General features: G+C 40.7%; 1 protein-coding gene across 1 annotated transcript; it reads left to right on the top strand.

The window, feature by feature from the left end:
- Window positions 1-428: 428 nt before the first annotated feature.
- On the top strand, window positions 429-13,207 carry pdgfaa (platelet-derived growth factor alpha polypeptide a). The gene is made up of 6 exons (XM_042485718.2): window positions 429-1,148; window positions 1,468-1,564; window positions 6,526-6,633; window positions 6,968-7,161; window positions 10,979-11,099; window positions 12,521-13,207. The coding sequence occupies exons 1-6, from the start codon at window positions 1,086-1,088 to the stop codon at window positions 12,529-12,531; spliced, it is 594 nt and encodes a 197-aa protein (XP_042341652.1). The 5' UTR covers window positions 429-1,085; the 3' UTR covers window positions 12,532-13,207.
- The last annotated feature ends 5,763 nt before the right edge of the window (window positions 13,208-18,970 follow it).

The following is an 18,970-nucleotide window of genomic DNA, read 5'->3' as shown; positions in this document are numbered from 1 at the left end:
AGGTTATAAATTAGCCTCCATGAAGACATTTAATCATCTCAGAGTGGGTCAGACCTTCGGGATGTGCAAGATTACAGTTTATCATAGTCACCTGTCTGTCAAAAACACAGCCCAAAATCCAATTTACCTTTTTTTCTTTATTTATCATGGAAAGCAAAAATGAAGTTTAATAAAATGGCCAGACCATTAAACATTAAAGTCTAAACAACAGCAGTTCTACTAACTAAATGTATCTCAGTTGGAAAGTTGTGTGAAGTGGTTATGCAGTTGTTATAAAAATGCAGCAGCTGTGATACGCTTCTTTGCTGTAGTTTATTGCGTAAGTTTGCACTACTAAAATCCATTATCCAAAGCGCGCTCGCAGTTTATTGCCGCGGGGGCGCGCATGGCTATATCCTGTGACTGAAAGCATCCCGACTTCATTCACCCCGGAGATCACAGGGCCGCTGGGAACTGACATCAAACTGAAATCAAGCGGGCACTTTTTTTTCTTGTTTCGTCCATTGATGCCATTTTGCTTGTCTTCCTCGTGTTCAGGACAGAGCTTTTTATTTCTGGAAGTTTCCATTTAAAAGATGTAAGCAATTTTGATGGTTTACACGCATAAAGTGCCACGATGCTCAGCGCTACAGGACGCACAGAGATGTGATTTTGGATTTTACTGAGGACAGAATGATGGATACTGTTGGATGTGTAAATATAAAAAAAATGTTTCTATATTTCCTTTGGACTTCAGTTCTTTTGATGCCAAAACCAGGAGCTGTCGGACATCAACTTGTCCTCAATTAGGTTTACGGTCACTTGTATATTATTTTGGAAATCACCTACTGCCCTGAATGCACTGAGGGAGCAGAACAAGCTTGACTCTACGCTTTTATTTCCGTCACCTAATTTCATTCGTGAGTTTCAACATCATCTCAAACTTTACACGCGCCTGGCTCGTTCATTCATTGAGGTCGTGGTGGTGGTGGCGGCCAGTTCTCCCGAGGGATGTTTCTGGGCTCCCGAGAACAGGGAGCGACAGCCCGGCTCCTTCAGTGGATCTTCGCCTCGTCCTGGTGCCTATGCAGCGGATCTGAGAGGAGATGAGAGCTGCGGTGTACCACCTCCTCGCCGGCTGCCTCTGCCTGTTACGCACCGCTGCTGAGGTAAGTTAAGAAGTGTGGTTGATATTTGCTGATGAGATTTGTTACACGTTTGTTGGAACTCATACAGAAAGGAAAATGGAATTGCGGCACTTGCAACAGATTTAGTTCACTATGCGTAATTACGCACAGATTTAACTCCCTTTGACGTAGATGAGCATGATTACTGCCCATTTTAAAAAATAAATGCAACACGTTTTACTACTTAGTGACTGACTTTGCAGATTAGTGATGCTTGCGTGCTTTTTTGAGCCATTTACACACGAACAGACGCAGCTTTGAATCTCCATTCACCATTAATGGACTGACTTTCTTCACACAGGAGTCTCCTCTGCCCCGGGAGCTGTTGGAGCGGCTCTCCCGCAGCGAGATCCGCAGCATCAGCGACCTCCAGCGGCTACTAGAGATAGACTCCGTAGGTAAAGCGCTTCATTATAATATACAACTCTTTACCCCCACAAAGTGGATTATTGAGCTTTACAGCAAAATGAGGTTACTCAGCAAGAAAAAAAAACACGCATGCCTGCTCAGCTCTGTTTGATTATTATGAAGAGAGAATTTGAACTTTTGAAATTAGGAATAGTGGTTGAATCAATATTATTTTAGCATTTTATTAATAGATACCTAATAGAACAAAAAAATCTTCCTGGGGCTTTGGAAAATCTTTACTTAGTCTTAACACAATACTGACAAACATCAGCCAGTAAAGGCTCACATGTGCCAGCGAGGGCTGCTGCCTTCCTCTCAGTCTGTTCCCTGAAAGAATCTGAAGTGAGGTATTAGTTGCATCTGGTTCAGTGCACAGTAAGAGGATGCTGTCCTCTCCTCTCATTACTGGAATGCCTCACCGGATGTTGCTGGGAAACCAGCAGTCCGTCTTGCACTTTACACCCTCCGTGAACTCTGAGGCAGAGTTAACTTTGTGCTTATCAGCCGCTGCCAATGGTCAACTTTGAGCTGAAGTGTAGATTTGTAAAGAAAATGTTTGTGTAAAGGGGCATTACACCAACTTTTAAGTACAACTCAATACATGGAAACAGTTGTATTTGGTCTGCTGTGGCTCCTAAGTCTGAAGAAGTGATGGTGTCACAGTGATGTCAGCTAATTTTGGGCTGGGGGAGTTTTTAATGGGCAGCCTGCATTAGAGACTGCAGGGGGTGTGGAGTTGTAAACTTGTGAGGATTGACTGATAGTGGCATTATGGGAGTTTAAGTGTTTTTTTTGAGCTCAAGCCATACTAAGGGCTAAATATCAGGATATTTCAACTTCTGCTGCATGTAATTTTGACCATTCTTTTTTTTTTTTTTTTAATGCGCAATGTGTAAGATTTAAGATTTGGTAAGGAATACAGATTGCAACAAGCTTAAACTTCTCCCATTCAGTGTTCACGTTTTTTTTTTCTTTTTGTTTTTTTACAGTGAGCTGAATTATTTGCAGAGGTCTCTTTGTCTTCAGAAATAAAATGGAACAGGGGATTGAAATCAGTAAAAACAGAATAAAACATTTCCGCGCTATGAATCAGTGTCTCTCCAATGCTGTTGGCCTTTAGCCTAGAAGTGATGGGTGCTCACCTTTTTTTTCTGATAACTTAAATTCCAGATGTTCACAACGTTTCTACCAAGACCTAAATCATCCGCACAGGTCTTCTCCTCTCTCCTCCTCTGTGTTTTTATGACATTTCTCCACATGGAGGGGCTTCTTAGTACAGTGGCCGATGCGAAAACACTGTTGGTCCTATCTAGAGCGAGTGTTCAGTTTTTCTGCTCTGGCCTACTGTAGAAAAATGGCGATCTCTGTAGACGAGGACCTGCTCTTTATGTTGATATTAAGACCTCAGTCTAAAGTCATAAAAATATAACAATTCTTATTTTCAGGTGATTATACACTAAAGAAAACACGTTAATCATATTATATTCAGTTTATACCAGTAAACCCACTTAAATCCTATACACTGGGCCTTCAAACTGTTTTTTGCAAGTCTGTCAAAATTATGAAAGTGCAATAAAAAAACCTGTAATTTGTGCTGAGGGTTTTGGTTTGCCCTCTTTTACCAAACTCCCTGCTGGTGAAGGAACCCATTTACCACCATGAATTATCTGTAAGTTGAAGAAACAACTTTCACAAAGCAGTCATTTTCATATAGTAAAAGTTTCCATATCATTGTACACATTACTTCACATTTTTACTCATAAAATATAAAGGAAAAAGGAAATCTTAATCTCCTGCCCAAGAAATATCCCTTCAAAAACTTTATTTTGACCTCCCAGTCTTTTTTGTGGCATCTTTTGAAGCTGAAGGAGCAGCTAAACTAAATCTAAATGGTTTTTTTTGTTCTTTTAAAAACTCAAAAAAGAGAGAAAAAGTAAAAATAAATAAAATAAATTGGCTACTACTCTCAATAACACCAATACTCCTATCAGTAAACACAGTAGATGTCAGTTCTCATTATCCAGGTGATCAATCAGTGAGTGAATCAGTGAGGTGAGACAGCAGGAAATAACTACAAGCTTTATTGCATTTATGCCCTGAGTCAGACTCTAAATTCCTGCTGCACAAACTTTCCTCTGCTCCAAACTTCACGTTGCATGTGAAAAATAGTTGATTCATTTTTTAGTGTCTGCGGCTCCGAGCGGTGCCACCATTAATCCTGGCATCATTGAGATGCAAATGCCGAGTGTGACGGCTCCCCGGCTCGGTGGGGGTCAAGTGGCTCACTTCATTATGCTGTTGTCATGCTGCCCATTATAGCTCTGAGAGCAGGGCCCGCTGGAAGGCTGCTGCGTTGCTATGTATAATTCATGCTCAAATTCCTGCATGTCAGGGCGAGAGAGAGAGGGAGAAAGAGAGAGAGAGATGTCGAAGGTGGACTCTGTTGTGTTTTAGAAGCACAATGTGTGTATAGGAAGATGTGTGTGCGTGACCGCTTTCACACACATATGGCACAGAGCTCACACACACACATACACAGACACACACAAAGACGTGTGAGGTTTCGGTATTCAGAATCAAATTAAAACAGTCCTGCTCTGCTCAGACTTCATTTATGCTGATTTCCAGGAATCTTTCTCTCTTTTTCACCCCTTACGCATGCACACACACACACACACACACACACACACACACACACACACACACACACACACGTCAACACTTCACACACAAATTTAGCTTAGGAATGATTGCATCTGAACAAGTCTGTGGATATCCTGTGGTTTGGCAGTGCTGAAATGGTTTGAACACTTAAGAAATGCTTGATTGACTTTTACAAGATCTTGAGATACACACACACACACACGTATATGCACGCACGCGAGCACACACACACACACACACCTACAAACAAAGGCAGAGCTCAGTGTAAATATTTGCAGGTCTTTGTATGTTTTGTTCTTTGCTTGGCTACAATAAAAACTTGTCATAATGTTGATGTTAATGTAAAGTTGACATGAGTACATACCAGTGTATTCAGAATGAAAAATGCCTAAGCATAACATTTTTAAAAGTTCTGTCATTGAATCTCACTGTGGCAGGCTTCACTAATAAAATGAGGAGGCTAAAAATGACTGGCTCCCACAACAGCAGGAAAGAGAGATGAACTGGAATCAGATCAACATTTCTCAAGTATAGCAGTACAGATAAATCTGTCGTACAGAGTCAAGTATCAAGGCGGCAGAGGACTTCAGCAGAAGTTCCCGTACGATGGTTGAATACCTTCGAAACTCCCCTCCCTCTTCACAAAGGTCTTCCAGCACTTTGTGAAACAGACAATTAGAAATTCACGCCCACTTCATATTGTCATTGGCTGACTGTGCAAAGGTGAAAGAGTAAGGGGGGCTTGAACTTCTCTCTCTACCTTACTTCAGTCTCACACATTTTCCTGTCACGTTTGATTAAAGCTTTCCAGGAGAGTTTGTTTGAAAGTGAGTGCCATTATCCCAATATTCAAACGATAATAGCATCTTCATGTTTTTTTTATCCTGCTTTCACATTTGAAGACCAAACTGAGGCGTCGGTAACATGGAGTTCCCATGGGCAGGAAATTCTTGGAATAGCTATGAAATTAGAAAAACTGTTTTCCAGACCTGGAAAAGGTTTGGAACTGTCACATCAGGAGAGAAACGGCGAAATGCTGAAAAGCTGTTGTGTTGCGGGTTAACCAAGAATTTCACACTGAGATTGAAGGAACATAATACTGAATATTCACCATCAGTGTGATGCATCGCTAAATGATGCTGGTGGCATGAAAACTGTTAATCCTGTGTAGACGAAAAAAAAGTTAAAATTTAATGCACACATGTCAAATTGCATTGACAGCTACAGGATATCTAGTTTTCTCAAAGTACCCAAATGTGTTAGTCTGGTCTATCGGCATATGCAGCTAGTTGACAGCGGGAATGAGAAGTAAAGTTAGTATTCACTTATCTGCAAATGCCTGGAAAGTGGAAGTAAATAATGTATGGCTGTATTGGCATACCATTTTTAAAGTACATCCCTCGTAACAGCAATATACAACATTAGTCAAACATAAAAAGACAAGATCCAACCACGTGGATAAACAAAAAAAGGCATCAAACTCACATAAAAGTTCAGTCATCCAAAGTAGCGCTTAGAAAGGTCAGTTTGTCTCGTGACTTGCTGTTACTTAGATTACTGCCCTTACTTTTATAAAGTGTTTTAACTTCTGACTAGAAGAGAAACAGCAGCCGTAGATTTGATGACCCATGAGTGACCTCAGAGTGAGCTATTGATGCAGTGTGTGTGTATGTGTGTGCACGTGTGCGTGTCTTAACATGAATTAGATTTAAAATGTATCTGATACACGCTGTGTTTCTCACTGGCTACATTTACATGCAGAGAACTCAGTAACCTGTTGACAGATACCAACATCGTAACTTAGTTAGAATAACTGGGTTAAGTGCGCTGATCAGTAGAGGCGTGTGAAGAGGTCTGTAATAAACAACTTGCTACAGCATGTAAACATCCCACTCTTTTTGCTTTTTTGTTTTTGTTTTGTCATCACTCGGTCATTCATCAAGATTGCTTGATAACCAGATATTTCCTTTTTTGTCTTGACTAACATTTTTGTGTATATTAAGATATGTTGAAAATGATTTTTATGGATTGTTATGGTTCCCAGAAGATGACTTTTTAAAGTTTTCAGTGATCCCCCTGACCTTTTTTATTTTGAGACCCAAGTTTAATCTTGTACATAAGAAGAATCTACTGTAATGAGAAAATAGTCAGACTGACCTCTTAAAGGAGCTTTATCCTTCAAAGATGTGTCTTTGTTCGACAGGAATCTGGGAATATTTCTGAATGGTTTTGCTTACAATGAGAGTGTGTGACTTGAATGTGTGAATGATGTTTTGTCTTTATCCAGAGAACGAGGTGATCGAGGAGACTAAACACAACTACCACAAGGACTTCTCTCACAGCTTCCCCGACCTGAAGAAAGCACACACACACACCAGACGCAGGAGGAGCACTGGTGAGACACACACATGCAGTTAAACACACATATACACACCATCAAGGTCTCAGAAAGAGAAATGCTAAAGGCTGACATAAATTCTAAATATATGGAATAAAAACTGGTTCATTTTACATTGACATTACTACTGCATATTTCCTTGTGTAATAAAATATCTGTATCTGTATTTTACGACAGGGTCTGTTCAAAAATATGAGAGTGTAATCTATCAATACATAAATTACATGTTCATATTCATGTAACCACAGTAGTGGTTAAGAGGTAATTTAATGTTGGTTCTAAGGGCTTCTTCCTGTTCAGCTTACCTTTGACCTTTTGTTTCCCCCTTTAGTGGTGGAGGAGGCCTTGCCAGCGGTGTGCAAGGTGCGCACAGCGATCTATGAGATCCCCAGGAGCCAGGTGGATCCCACCTCAGCCAACTTCATCATCTGGCCGCCCTGTGTCGAAGTGAAACGCTGCACGGGCTGCTGCAACACCAGCAACATGAGATGTCAGGCGGCACGCAAGCACCACCGCACGGTCAAGGTACACAATGAAAACATATTTCCATTGTATATTAAGTCTGAGGTTTATCTTTAGACTCGGACGTTTTGAACTTTTTAAAAATAGACTAATGACCAAAGTATCGAAACATCTTCAGCTGTGTGCATGTCTTCTAATAGTCACTCGCTCTAACAGAAACCTGCCAGGTAGGTTTGAAGAGCAGTTGCTGAGGGTGACAGAGGAGATATAGTCTGGCACAGCCTGTTCGAGGCAGGATTACAGCGCCATTACGCTGCCTCACCGATCTGTATAACAGGTATAAGGGCAGAGTGTACAGACAGAGTAACAGTGCAGAAACCAGGACAGCAGTCATGCATTTTACATTGGGGGCAATAGGTTCTGGAGTACGATGATGTTTTGTACGTGTATAAATATTCAAAGGAACGTGTCGCCTCAGTATATATTACAGTTAATGCCTGGGCCAAAACGGTGTCTGTGTAAACAGGATAACTGGCAGGACGAGTGTGACGTTCTGATAACGTGTAACTTGTGTGCAACCCACTGTGGGATCTTTAAGAACCAGCTAGTAGCAGTTAGCAGCTAACTTGAAGAAGAAGCACAGCAGCAGAAAATGTCCACATGTTGGGAAAACAATGAGATCCGGGATTTCCTTTCCTTGAAGCAGAGGCCGAGGTCAGCTGTCATATAACTGGGACGATAAATTATTGTTATTGTTTATGAAGCGCGGCCGACGTGTATGTTATATATGTCACATGAGAGGCCAATGATGTTGTGTTAAACATCACTACCGTCACGCTCCTTTTACTTTTGTGATGCTGGCATGCTACTTAAAATCACACAGTTGCATGATGCAGCCATTATTGGGTTCTGTGTACAGAAGCACAAAAGCAGCATAAAGACGAGACTAGGTAGTGGCCCTATAATGCCATCTCTATTTAAAAAAAGCAGATGATTTCAACAGCCTAACTTAAAAGCCCTGCCCACTTTCAGTATAAATCCTATTACAGATGTTATTGTAAAATAAACTGATGAGAGATATAGACACAAGCTTTGCATTCCACCCCTAGTGTGAAAGTGATAAACAAAAACATTAAATGTTACACAAATGTTACTTTCCAAACTTTCATTCTAACCATTCAACATGTTGGCATGTTAGCCGTAAACACCAGTAAATACTCGATTCTGTTATTTGTCTATTAGTGGCACCGACGCTGGACACACACAAAACTAATGATGGCACAGACCATGTAAACACACAACCCCTTACTGATGGTATACTCTCTACACCTGCCAAAAACAATTACTCTCCCCAGCTTTACCATTGTGTGAGTGAGTGTGTGTGTGAGTGTGTGTGAGTTTGTGATTGAGAGCCTGGCAGCGAATTAGTTCAAGAACATAATAGCTTCCTTTTGATCTCTGCCAGAGCTGGAAATAAGACTCAGTAAACCCCAACTAGTTCACAGTCACAACCTGCCAACTGGGAGCTGACCCAAAGTGTGTGTAAGTGTGTGTGTGTGTGTGTGTATGTCCGTGTGTGTCCGTGTGTGTCCGTGTGTGTCCGTGTGTGTGTGTGTAGTTCTGGCACAGGAGAGGGATTCAAGCTGCAGTTTCAAATGATGAGAACAGCATTATTAACTTTATATTATTTATTGTGTAAATGGAGTGTATAGTGTGTAGCGTATTGACTGCAAAGGTTAATGATGACAAGTTTTGAAGTATGTTGTAATTGTTAAATTCAGTTAAAAAGGTGCATGCATGCAAAGATGAAAATGTAAAAAACGGGGCTGATAACAATTAAACAATGATCTATTAATCCATCATTAAGAGTTTAATCCAACATGTGAAATTTAATTGATCAATCGATAAGCTATGCAGTGCTGTGAAAGTTAATGCAATATGTTGCTGTGAGCTTTGATTGAGGAAAAAACATATGTGGTATTGTTTGAAATAACAAAAGTTTTATCTAATTTTTAAATAATGATTAATCCATTAATTGATGGTTAATTTTACCAATTATAGATCAATGTAAGTGCTGGCAATTTGCAACCCTAGTAAAAAACAAATAAGCTTAAAGAGTGAGCAAATGGAAAACAAAAACAGTAAAGAAGGGAGAAATGAAGATGACTGTTAGTGTGTGTTGCCAGAGGTTGAGAGAAAAAGTTGAGGGAGAGAAGGATAGGGCGAGTTTGATTCTCTGTGCTTTGGCCCGCTGATACCCAGTCTGAGATGAAAGGACTCGTCCTTTGTCTTCTCACAGAGGAAATCAAAAATAAAGTCACTCACATGTGCTGAGATCCAGCGTTCAAAGGGTAAACGGTCACGAGTGCAAGATGCACTCACACACAGCCAGAGGGGAAATGGCTTGGCTGAGGTTTAGGTGCTGTGTCCATGTGTGAGACAGAGAGAGAGAGATAACATTAGCATCTTAACCTCACTATAATCATCCTATCAGGCTGTGACCTCTGGTGTGAGAGTGAGGAGTCAGCACATTTTAAGCCAGAGGCGGCTGGAGAGTAATGGATGACCCTTTGGTTTTGGAGCAAGTTGCTGCCTCAGATGAAGGAGTTCAAGTTCAAGAAAGAAGGATAGCAGGAGAATGTGATCGACAGGTGAACCTGTGTGGGGTTTGCAGAGATGTGGGAGTTGAATCTGAAGGAAATTCCCAACAATCACCTGTGGCTAATTTTGCACTTCTAAAAACGTATGTTCATACGCAAGAAATTTGTTATAGCAGATATGTTTTGTGGGAAATGTTATGCTGCCCAGATTGTGTTTTTTTATCAACATAATGGAGAAAAGTTTGCATTTAATGTATCTGAAAATTGTTTACTGCAGCGCCTCACCTCAGCTGAACCTCCTGAGTTGGTGTTGCGAAGTCCGTGCCGTGCAGCTTCTGTGTCTGTTCAGACTTGAAGCAGAGATGCTTGTGCAATTACAACTGAAGCTCCACCGGCTTGGTTCCTTGTCAGTGAGAGCATCAGCAATGTAGTGTGTGTGTGTGTGTGTGTGTGTGTGTGGGTGCGTGTGTGAGTTTTTTACAGTATATCAGGCGTATTGATGCAGCTCATAGATGTCTGTTGATATATCCAAGTGTGTATGAGCGTAAGACCTGTTGCCGTTTCAGTAACCACGCTCAGACATTCAGGGTCAGCAGTCAGAGTGATGCGTGTTGACACAAAACAAAAAAACACTTCACTTACTGTCAGTGAAGTCAATTCTGTTGGCAGCGTTCATGTTCAATTCATTCATCCAAACAAGAGCAGACACACCTGTGTGTTTACACAGCTACAGTAGAGACGTGGCTGTCATCTGCGAATAAAAAGCTTAAGAAAGGCATTTAGCTAAAGTACGACCACATATTTACAGTAGTATTTGATTTGAAATGTTGCTGTGCTTTCACTGCTTCGTAGTTATTTTCTCATAGTTTTTAGCAACCAGCAAACTCAGCAGACAAGTAGAAAAACACACTATTTAATACAAGTGGACATGTTTGCTCTTTTGTTTTTGATTTTTTTGGAAAAGCAAACTTTTTTAAAAAAAAGTCCTGCAGCATGTTGCACCAGCTATTTTTGTTGCGGTTGCAAATTTTTGTCTATTGTTTAGTGTATATTTTACACTAAAAGATACATTTTCACCAGTTGTTTCGATCGTACAGCTGTGCCGATGTTTATTGCCCCACAGAGACACAAAGCTCATACTACCCACTTTTTAGGTAGGTAGATTTTACATTTAAACAAAACTGTTTTCTTTGAAGAATAGTTTAGAAATATGTTACTTTCATGTCCTCCATATGACTCTCTCTCTCTCTCTCTCTTTCTCTCTTTCTCTTTCCCTCCAGGTGGCGAAGGTTGAGTATGTGCGGCGGCGGCCCAAGCTGAGGGAGGTGCAGGTGAAACTGGAGGATCACCTGGAATGCATGTGCACCAATAAACGCCACATCAGCTCAGACACAGACAATGGTGAGCACATAGCTATATGTTTTTGTGTGTGTGTGTGTGTGCGTGTGTGTGTGTGTGTGTGTGTGTTTATATGCATTGCCTCATTTCTCCTGTGAAGGCCGCTCCTGTCTGAATGCGTCTACTGACACCAAAACGGGCTGATAAGAGATCTGAGGTATTTACAGTGTTTTTCCTCCCACCTTGAATTAGTCCTCCCTCGGGGCAACTCCCCCTCACACACACACAAACATACACACGCACACGCACACACAAACCCCTCCCGACTATCCAAATCTCACTCCTGAACTAGAGCCAGCTACAGACAGTGGAACTGATAAAAATGCTTTTCCCAGTTCCAACATGTATTAAAACCAAGCTGAATGGAAATGGACTGACACATTTTAATTTGTGTCTGTCTGTGTAGCCTGATCAGTATAAAATCACAGGTTTGATCCCCAGCACAGGAATGTGTCCATTAACCTGCAGCTTTGTGTCTGTGACATTAAAAAAGAACTTGTGTACTTAGTGGATGAGCATGGTGAAACCAATTCACCAGACTGTAAATCTGATTAAAAGTAGTAATTATATATATTTTAAGACTGAGCTCTTTGTTGAATTTTCCATAATAAGGGTAGAATACAATCAATTGATGGACACCAAATGGAATTTACTCCCAGCTCTGGCACACTAAATAAAACTCACAAAAAATAATAAGTAAATAAATAAAGGGGGCGGGCATAACAGCAAAAAACAACAACAAACAATTAGGTAGATAACACTGATTACAAAAAAGGAGGTCTTGCACTTAAAGTATCCTGTACACAAGAGGTCACAGGGTCAATCAGTGCAACAGCCATGCAACTTCCTGCTGACACATCTAACTGCTGACTTCCTGCAAGTCACAACATCATCAGCTGAATGTTAAAGCGCATGTTTATTCCCTTTTCAAACATGCATCTGTTTTTCGTTGTTAGCTAGCCCGGCTGTGCATGCAGTCCTCATGAGTGTGTGCATCTCACTTGCTAATAATTGCAACCACATAATTGTGGAAGCTTAACACCCACTAATGTTACTGCTTTTAGCATCATTGGCTGCTACCTGCTGACTCAGCCACTCCCACGTTGAGAACTATGTGATTCTAGATCACTGATATGCTCTGAATGTCACAATCAGCTTTTTTACGTCCGGTGAGCATTAATGTGTTAGGTGAGGGGTGCTCACAATGGTCAATATTTAATAAATTGTGACTTTGTAACATCCGTCCAGGTTTTCAAAGATGAAAAAAAAAAAGCCTTAAGTGTATTTACAGCAGTGTTTATTAATGTGTGCTAGAGTGAGCAAAGTTTCAGTTCTGCAAATATGTGTGAGATTTTATATAAAACAGCATAAATATTTCATTTTGGATGTGAAAAAGAAAAAAAACTCAACTTTTCTCCCAACAGGCATCAGGTGAAGAGAGACAGACAGATGGAGGACAGGAAGTGGAGGACGAGCAGCTTCAACCTCTAACGTCTCCGCCCCACCGCCTGCCATCCAGTGATGTGAAGGTTTGATGGAGTATTTTGACCTTTGGGAGGTTTAATGGAGGATAACTGACTCATATGGACCTCGACTGTACTTTGAAAGGTTTGCAAAACACTGAGAGCGACTAACTACCCGAACAAGAAACAGGCGGATGGTTTCCTCGCCGGAATTTCTTGAAGGCAAAAAAAAAAAAAAAAAAAGCGATAACATGCTGAAAAAGCAGAACACTGACAGAAGTGAGGTGGATTCTGGGATATCGAAGGACTTATTGCCTGCGTCTTGTTCCTTCTTCCGAGCATAAACCGCTCAGCGGATTATAAACTGGGTGGAATCCTTTCTAGAAACAGTGACTGGGATTAGGTTTTTGTACTCCAAGATTTACTCTTCCTCAGCAAAACACTTACACACTCTCTCTCTCTCTCTCTCACACACACACACACACACACACACACACACACACATGCTCGTATATCCTCTTATTTTTATAACCTCTCATTTTCTATCGCTGTCTGTTTGTATTTCTGGTATAATATCCACATAAAAAATGGAGGGAAGAGTCCTCCTGACATGTTACTGATACTAATAAATATTTATATGAAAACAAAGTGAGCGTGGTGATCGTAAAACAGCTTTTAAAGAAACGGGTTTTTCAGAAAATGCTTGTCAAAGTATTTATCTAAACATGAAAGAAAAACCAAACGGGCTTCTGTGTGTGACAGAGAGATTATCTGGAGGATCATAATAATGAAGATAAAACCCCGATGAAACTGTATCTGAGTAACACACACGTATAAAACCCTGTTAACGGAGAGAATAGAGATAGACATTAGCACCGTGGAATCACTAACAGCTAACAGGAGATGTTTTTCGTGTTTTCTGTTATTTCAAGCTCGAGTGGAGAAAATGACAAATTGACTCAGTAAAGAGGAAGGTAAATGTTTTCAGGGCTGACCTCATCCCATGACAAACGCTGGACGACTCGGATGAGACGGTGACCTCATATCAAAACACAGCACATCCGTCAGCTGCTCGCCCGACGTCCTTCTTGTGTAGTTGATGACAAACTCTCATATCTCTCCTTCACTTTTCACGGAAATAACACACATGCACTTGTATGCACATCCATTTAGCTCCTTCACCGTGGGTGAAATGTAATCATTCACTATGTACTGATCGTGGCATTGCTTGAGTAGCTACCATCATACCGTCACTCCAACTGTGCGGCCAGAAATGAAGGGACAAAAAATGTAGTTAGCTGTTGCCACGTGTATCAGTTGCACAAGAAATGTAAAGTTAACAACAAAATTGGCATGAAAAAAAAAACATGCAATTTGTAGCGCTGGCGTAGGTTTGGTCGCAACATCGGCAGGGACATAACCCCCCACTTTTTTGGTAGCACAAAATATCTAGCTAACGTATAACTACATCAACAGGAAACAGCCTAATATCACCAATGCCAGACATGTTTGTTTGATCCTTTCAGAAAAGATAGTCCTTCGTTCATCCCTGTTGGGCAATGTGCTCCTCCAAAATAACTTTCACAGTAAATAGAGGCTGAGTCAGCACCAGTCTGTAGTCAGTATACATGAGGCCCGTTTCCACTGCAGGAACACGGGTAGTTTTACGTGATCTTGTCTTTTGGTGCGTGTCTCCACCGCAGGTACTTCCCCTGTAGGGCAATTTTCAAGAACTTTTACTGGGGCAAAACAAGTCCCTGCCTTGGCGTAGGTACTTCAGTGTGGCCCCGAAAAACGTCTAGGAGGGGTTTGGGGTTGACTTGGTGCTGACGGTGTATAACTGAAGGTGGAAGAACACGTCAACAAAACAAGCGCCGCTGTTAAAACTCTTCATACCCCCACCTCGTTTGGAAGTGTTATAAACATTGTGTGGATAGATAAAAAATGTATCTGCTAGCTTAGTTGCTGACAACCAACATCAAATCTCACAAGAGTATGTTCCAAAAACAGAGATATCTCAAACAAAAAAAATGCTCTCCTTATTTGTCTATCTGGAAAAAATTCCCATTTCAGTGTGGCAATGTTTAGAAGGGCTGGAGCTTGTGACAAATTGGTCAAATTTTTACTTCAGTGACTATAGGACTGAGAGAAATGTCACAATTTGTTATAGCAAATATGCTTTGTGGGAATTGTTATGCTGCCCATTGTGTTTGTGTTTTGTTTTGTTTACTCTTGTTGACTTTTCACACTGAATTGAATAGACTCCCGAATAGACATAGGGCTGCCTCTAGTCTCCTAAAGCGGCGGGGCAGTGGCGAAACCCACGTGACATTCATACGGGTAATGAATCCAAAGTGGGCTGTCTGGGTTAATGAGCGGTCTTTGGCTGTAAGTATGGCAGTGTCAGTCTGATGGTTGATTCACCCCTTTGGTCCTGACGGAAATATCTAAACAACTGGATAGATTGCCATGAAACTTGTCCATTCATGGTCCCCAGAAGATGAATCCTATTGACTTTAGTGATCCCTTATTTTTCTGTCAGCACTGCTCTGAGGTTGGCATTTGTGGTTTTTAGTGGCTTTTCCCCAACTATTGGAGGGATTGCCATATTGCTGAGTATGAATAGTGGTCACTGGCTTTCTGTGCTTGTGTGCTTTCAAAAAAGGTCAGCAGCATTTAGTTCTGCTGCTGTGGGCAGATCATCTGCAGCCCATGCTGAAAATGCCAGTTTGAGCAGCAATATTCATAATTGTGAACACATCTATGATAAAATAATATAAACTGAATGCTTTCAACCATAACCTCGAGTCATTTTCAGAAATTACCATTCAGGTGCCAGTAAATTCTGCAACATAAGCTACGGTTGTAACATGTTTAAACCAGATCCATCACTGCTTTGTTTCATTTTGCAACAGTGAAATAGTCTTTATGTAACAACTGCTCTTGTTTGAGGAAAGCAGCCAATTAGTAAACAGCACAAAAAAGAGAAAATTGTAGGGTTTGTTTTTCTGGTGGTGAAGATGTGATGTTTTTTTCTTCCCTCTTCCAAACCTGAAGCCACGGAGCCGAGCATTGTGCCCATGATGCCATTCCAACCCCTGCTGGCATCCCACAAACCTGCTGTTTGGACTGGTACACTGCGGTTCCACGCAGCTTGCAGCCGTCTCAATCAGCTCTTTATGCTTCAGACGCTAAACACTTACTAGGACATGCTTCAACAGCTGACTGCATTTACAACAAGCAGAGAACAAAACAAATGTTTGTTGGCTGTGTTGGTGAAAAAAGCCGACGAGGCAGACAGTCGGGTGACTTCATGCGAGGCTGAGGTTGCTTTGCGTAACTCACTATGCTGGCATTTTGCTCCCAGAGGAGCTGGTGTAAACCATGTGTAGGTATTGGCCAACACTGTAACCAGAGTGGGGAGTTGGTGTAAATACATAACATTTATAATTGAGTGGTTCTATTTGAGCTGCACAAAGAAGACACTGTGCATGAAGACTTAATAAAAAAAAGCTTTGGATGTTGGTTCCAGTCTGTGGAAACAGCAGCATTGAGACACACACTGCAGTTTTAACTTTTGTGCTCTAAGGATGCAGCTAAATATCAACGTGTAAACATATAAAAGAGAAAGTGTTGTGGATGTACGACATTTGTTTGTGTTCGAGGAAACAACGAAAAGAAGACACAGATGGGGATAAGACTGTAACGGGGTCTGAAAGGTGAGAGGGAGGAAATGAAAACAGACAGGATGGAGTATGGTGAGACTGCGTGTCTGTGTGTGTGTGTTTGTGACACCAATGACAGTGAAAGTGCATCTTTGTGTGTGATGCATTTGTGTGTGTGTGTGTGTGTGGAGAGAGAGAAACTCCAACCCTCTCTAAAGCTCACTTAAGCAGATTAACAACATGCTAGCTAAAATGCTGAACGCTCCGCAGGTCATGAACAACCTGATGGAAGCTGATGGAAGTCCGACTCGCCCCCTTCAGCTACAGATCTCAGATCAGATTACCAAACCTCAGTGTCCCTACAACCAACCACTGAGAAGCTAAATGTATATCTGATTCTGGTGAAGGTGTTATTTTTAAGTCCTGGTGATAAAGGTCGGTAACAGTCTGGTGGAAATTATAATAAAATTATAATTAGAAAACTAAAATATAATTTTCAGCTGTTGCCTTTTACATGTTTCCTACTATTTAATTCCTTCTTTTATTTAATAAGAACTGAAAAGGGACTTTTTTTTAAAATTTGGGTTTAGGTGAGGGACATGCAACTTGAAAAGGTAGTATTTATATTTATTTTGAAGAAATTTTCCTTACACAGTAGCAGATGGAGGCAGCGGTAAACCAGCAACTCCGCCATTCAATGGAGTAAAATGATTTTTTTCTCATTGAAGTTTGGTGTGTTTGATATAACGGCTTCAAATACCTGTCAGTAAGGCCTATGTTACGGCAAGGTAAAGCGGTGAAAATGTTCCAAATATGGCCAGCGACACTTTTTTAGGTGGTTTGCTCAGTGCTGTTTGATCATATGTACGTGATGCTGTGGTTTTCTACCCAGAAGTTATTATAATAAACATTTGCAGTGTGTTTCATTCTATATCACAGACCGTACAAGTCGATTCCCCAAGTGCTTTTACACTGGGACAAGGACAGCAGTCTAATTAAATGACCTAATCAAGCTTTAACTGTAGCTTGACTAAACTGCACGTGTGCACGTACTTACTCATGGCGCTGTTTTTAGGAGGCAACTCAAAATGCAGGGCGACCCTTTAACGTTGAGCAGTTTGGTAGCAGAACTTTGTTCTGGGAGGACTCGTCCTCATATTGGCAGTGGACAACACCAATGGCCAGCACCCAGTGAATCCAGAATGTTAAGGCCAGTGTTGGCTCTGTGTAACATCATTATCAACTCAACGTCTGTCTTCACTTCAGTGATGTCCAACTCAGTCTTGATTAAAAGTAAACAGTTTTTTAATTTATTTTTTTATCTCCTCTCCTCCCTGATCTCCTCATCTCCTTCCATGTGTCACACAGAGCTGCTTTATGAACGCTCATCTTACCAGATAAACATGTCCACCTCCCACCTTCAGGCCTGTTCCCACCACTGGATACAGCAGGGACGGAGAGCGCTGAGGTTTGGCATCACTGGATGAAGATTTTCTGCTGCGCGGTTGAGTCTGATGTTTTGGTGCTCGATCCTGTGTCAAGGTTAGATTCATTTCCAGTGAAAAGTGATAGTTAGGAATTAATGTCCAAAACTGAAAAGTTATTTTCAAATATTCATGTCTTGCTGGCCAGTGGTGAAAGAAGCTATCAGATTTTTTTTTTTACACAAAGTCCACATAAAGCAAAATCACATTATATGTGTTTGAAAACAGTAACTGAAGTCATGTGAAATAGCGATTACTCTTCTAATGATTTAAACTGTTAAGAAGAGCATATCACTTTGCAGCAGTTTGTTCTTTGTTCACAATTTTAAAACCTGATTTTACTCTGCAATTATTTTTAATGATTAAGGTGTGGCTGAGTGGTTAATAATGCATTTTTCTGTGGTGTGGCAAACTCATTACACATTAAATTACTGTTCTTTACTTGTACCTTGAGCTATAATAATACATTTTGATCTGTTATTTGATTAGATTTCATAATAATGATCCTAATGTGCAAAGTAACCTGATATCTATGTTTTGCAGTAAAAAGTAGATTTACCTCTGAAATGTAGTAGAAGTATAAATATTAAAATAAGTACAAGTACCTCAAAATTATACTCAAAGATTAAGTATGCAGGATTTTCCTAAAAACAATGTATAGAATCAATTAGAAGTAATATCTCACAATCATCACATATGACCCACTAAAACTGTGTGGCGGTGTTTTTTTCTGCAGAGACTCTTAAATTGCATTTTCTGATTTTCGTATTATTTTCTGTGTTTGGGACATTTATGGGCGTGCAGCTCCACATTCAGGTGAGAATGAGGCAGAGAAAAAGGCAGCGACTATAAGCAGCACATTTCCTGGAGGCACAGCACCAAAGAGGTGCAAAAATAGTGCGGCGAACGGAGAACGAAAGTGAATCTGGGATTCTTCTTTAATTTCACTTTAGCTGTCAAGCATGTTTACAAACAATAACCAGTAATTTTACATAGTATACCTTGAAGTACAGTTGAGTAAAGGTACTTACTTAATTACTACTTACTTTTCACTGCTGCAGCTGGTGCCCACATGTTCATAATGAAGCGCAGCTCTTTGTGAGTCACTTCAGTTATTCTGTTTTCTCGTCACCCTCCAGGTTTAATCTCTGCATGCGGCAGGTCTGACCGGTTGTTCTTTTTGTAATGGAGCATAACAAATTCATATTTACATGTTTGCTAAAGTCATTTCCTCTGCTTGTGTATCTCAAATCTTCCTGTTT

This window comes from Plectropomus leopardus, chromosome 3 (genome assembly GCF_026936395.1).
Source record: "Plectropomus leopardus strain MGB_pleo_1.0 chromosome 3, ASM2693639v1, whole genome shotgun sequence".
NCBI classification, from domain to species: domain Eukaryota; kingdom Metazoa; phylum Chordata; class Actinopteri; order Perciformes; family Serranidae; genus Plectropomus; species Plectropomus leopardus.
Note: the sequence above shows the minus strand (reverse complement) of the source record. Positions and strands in the feature narration are given on the sequence as shown.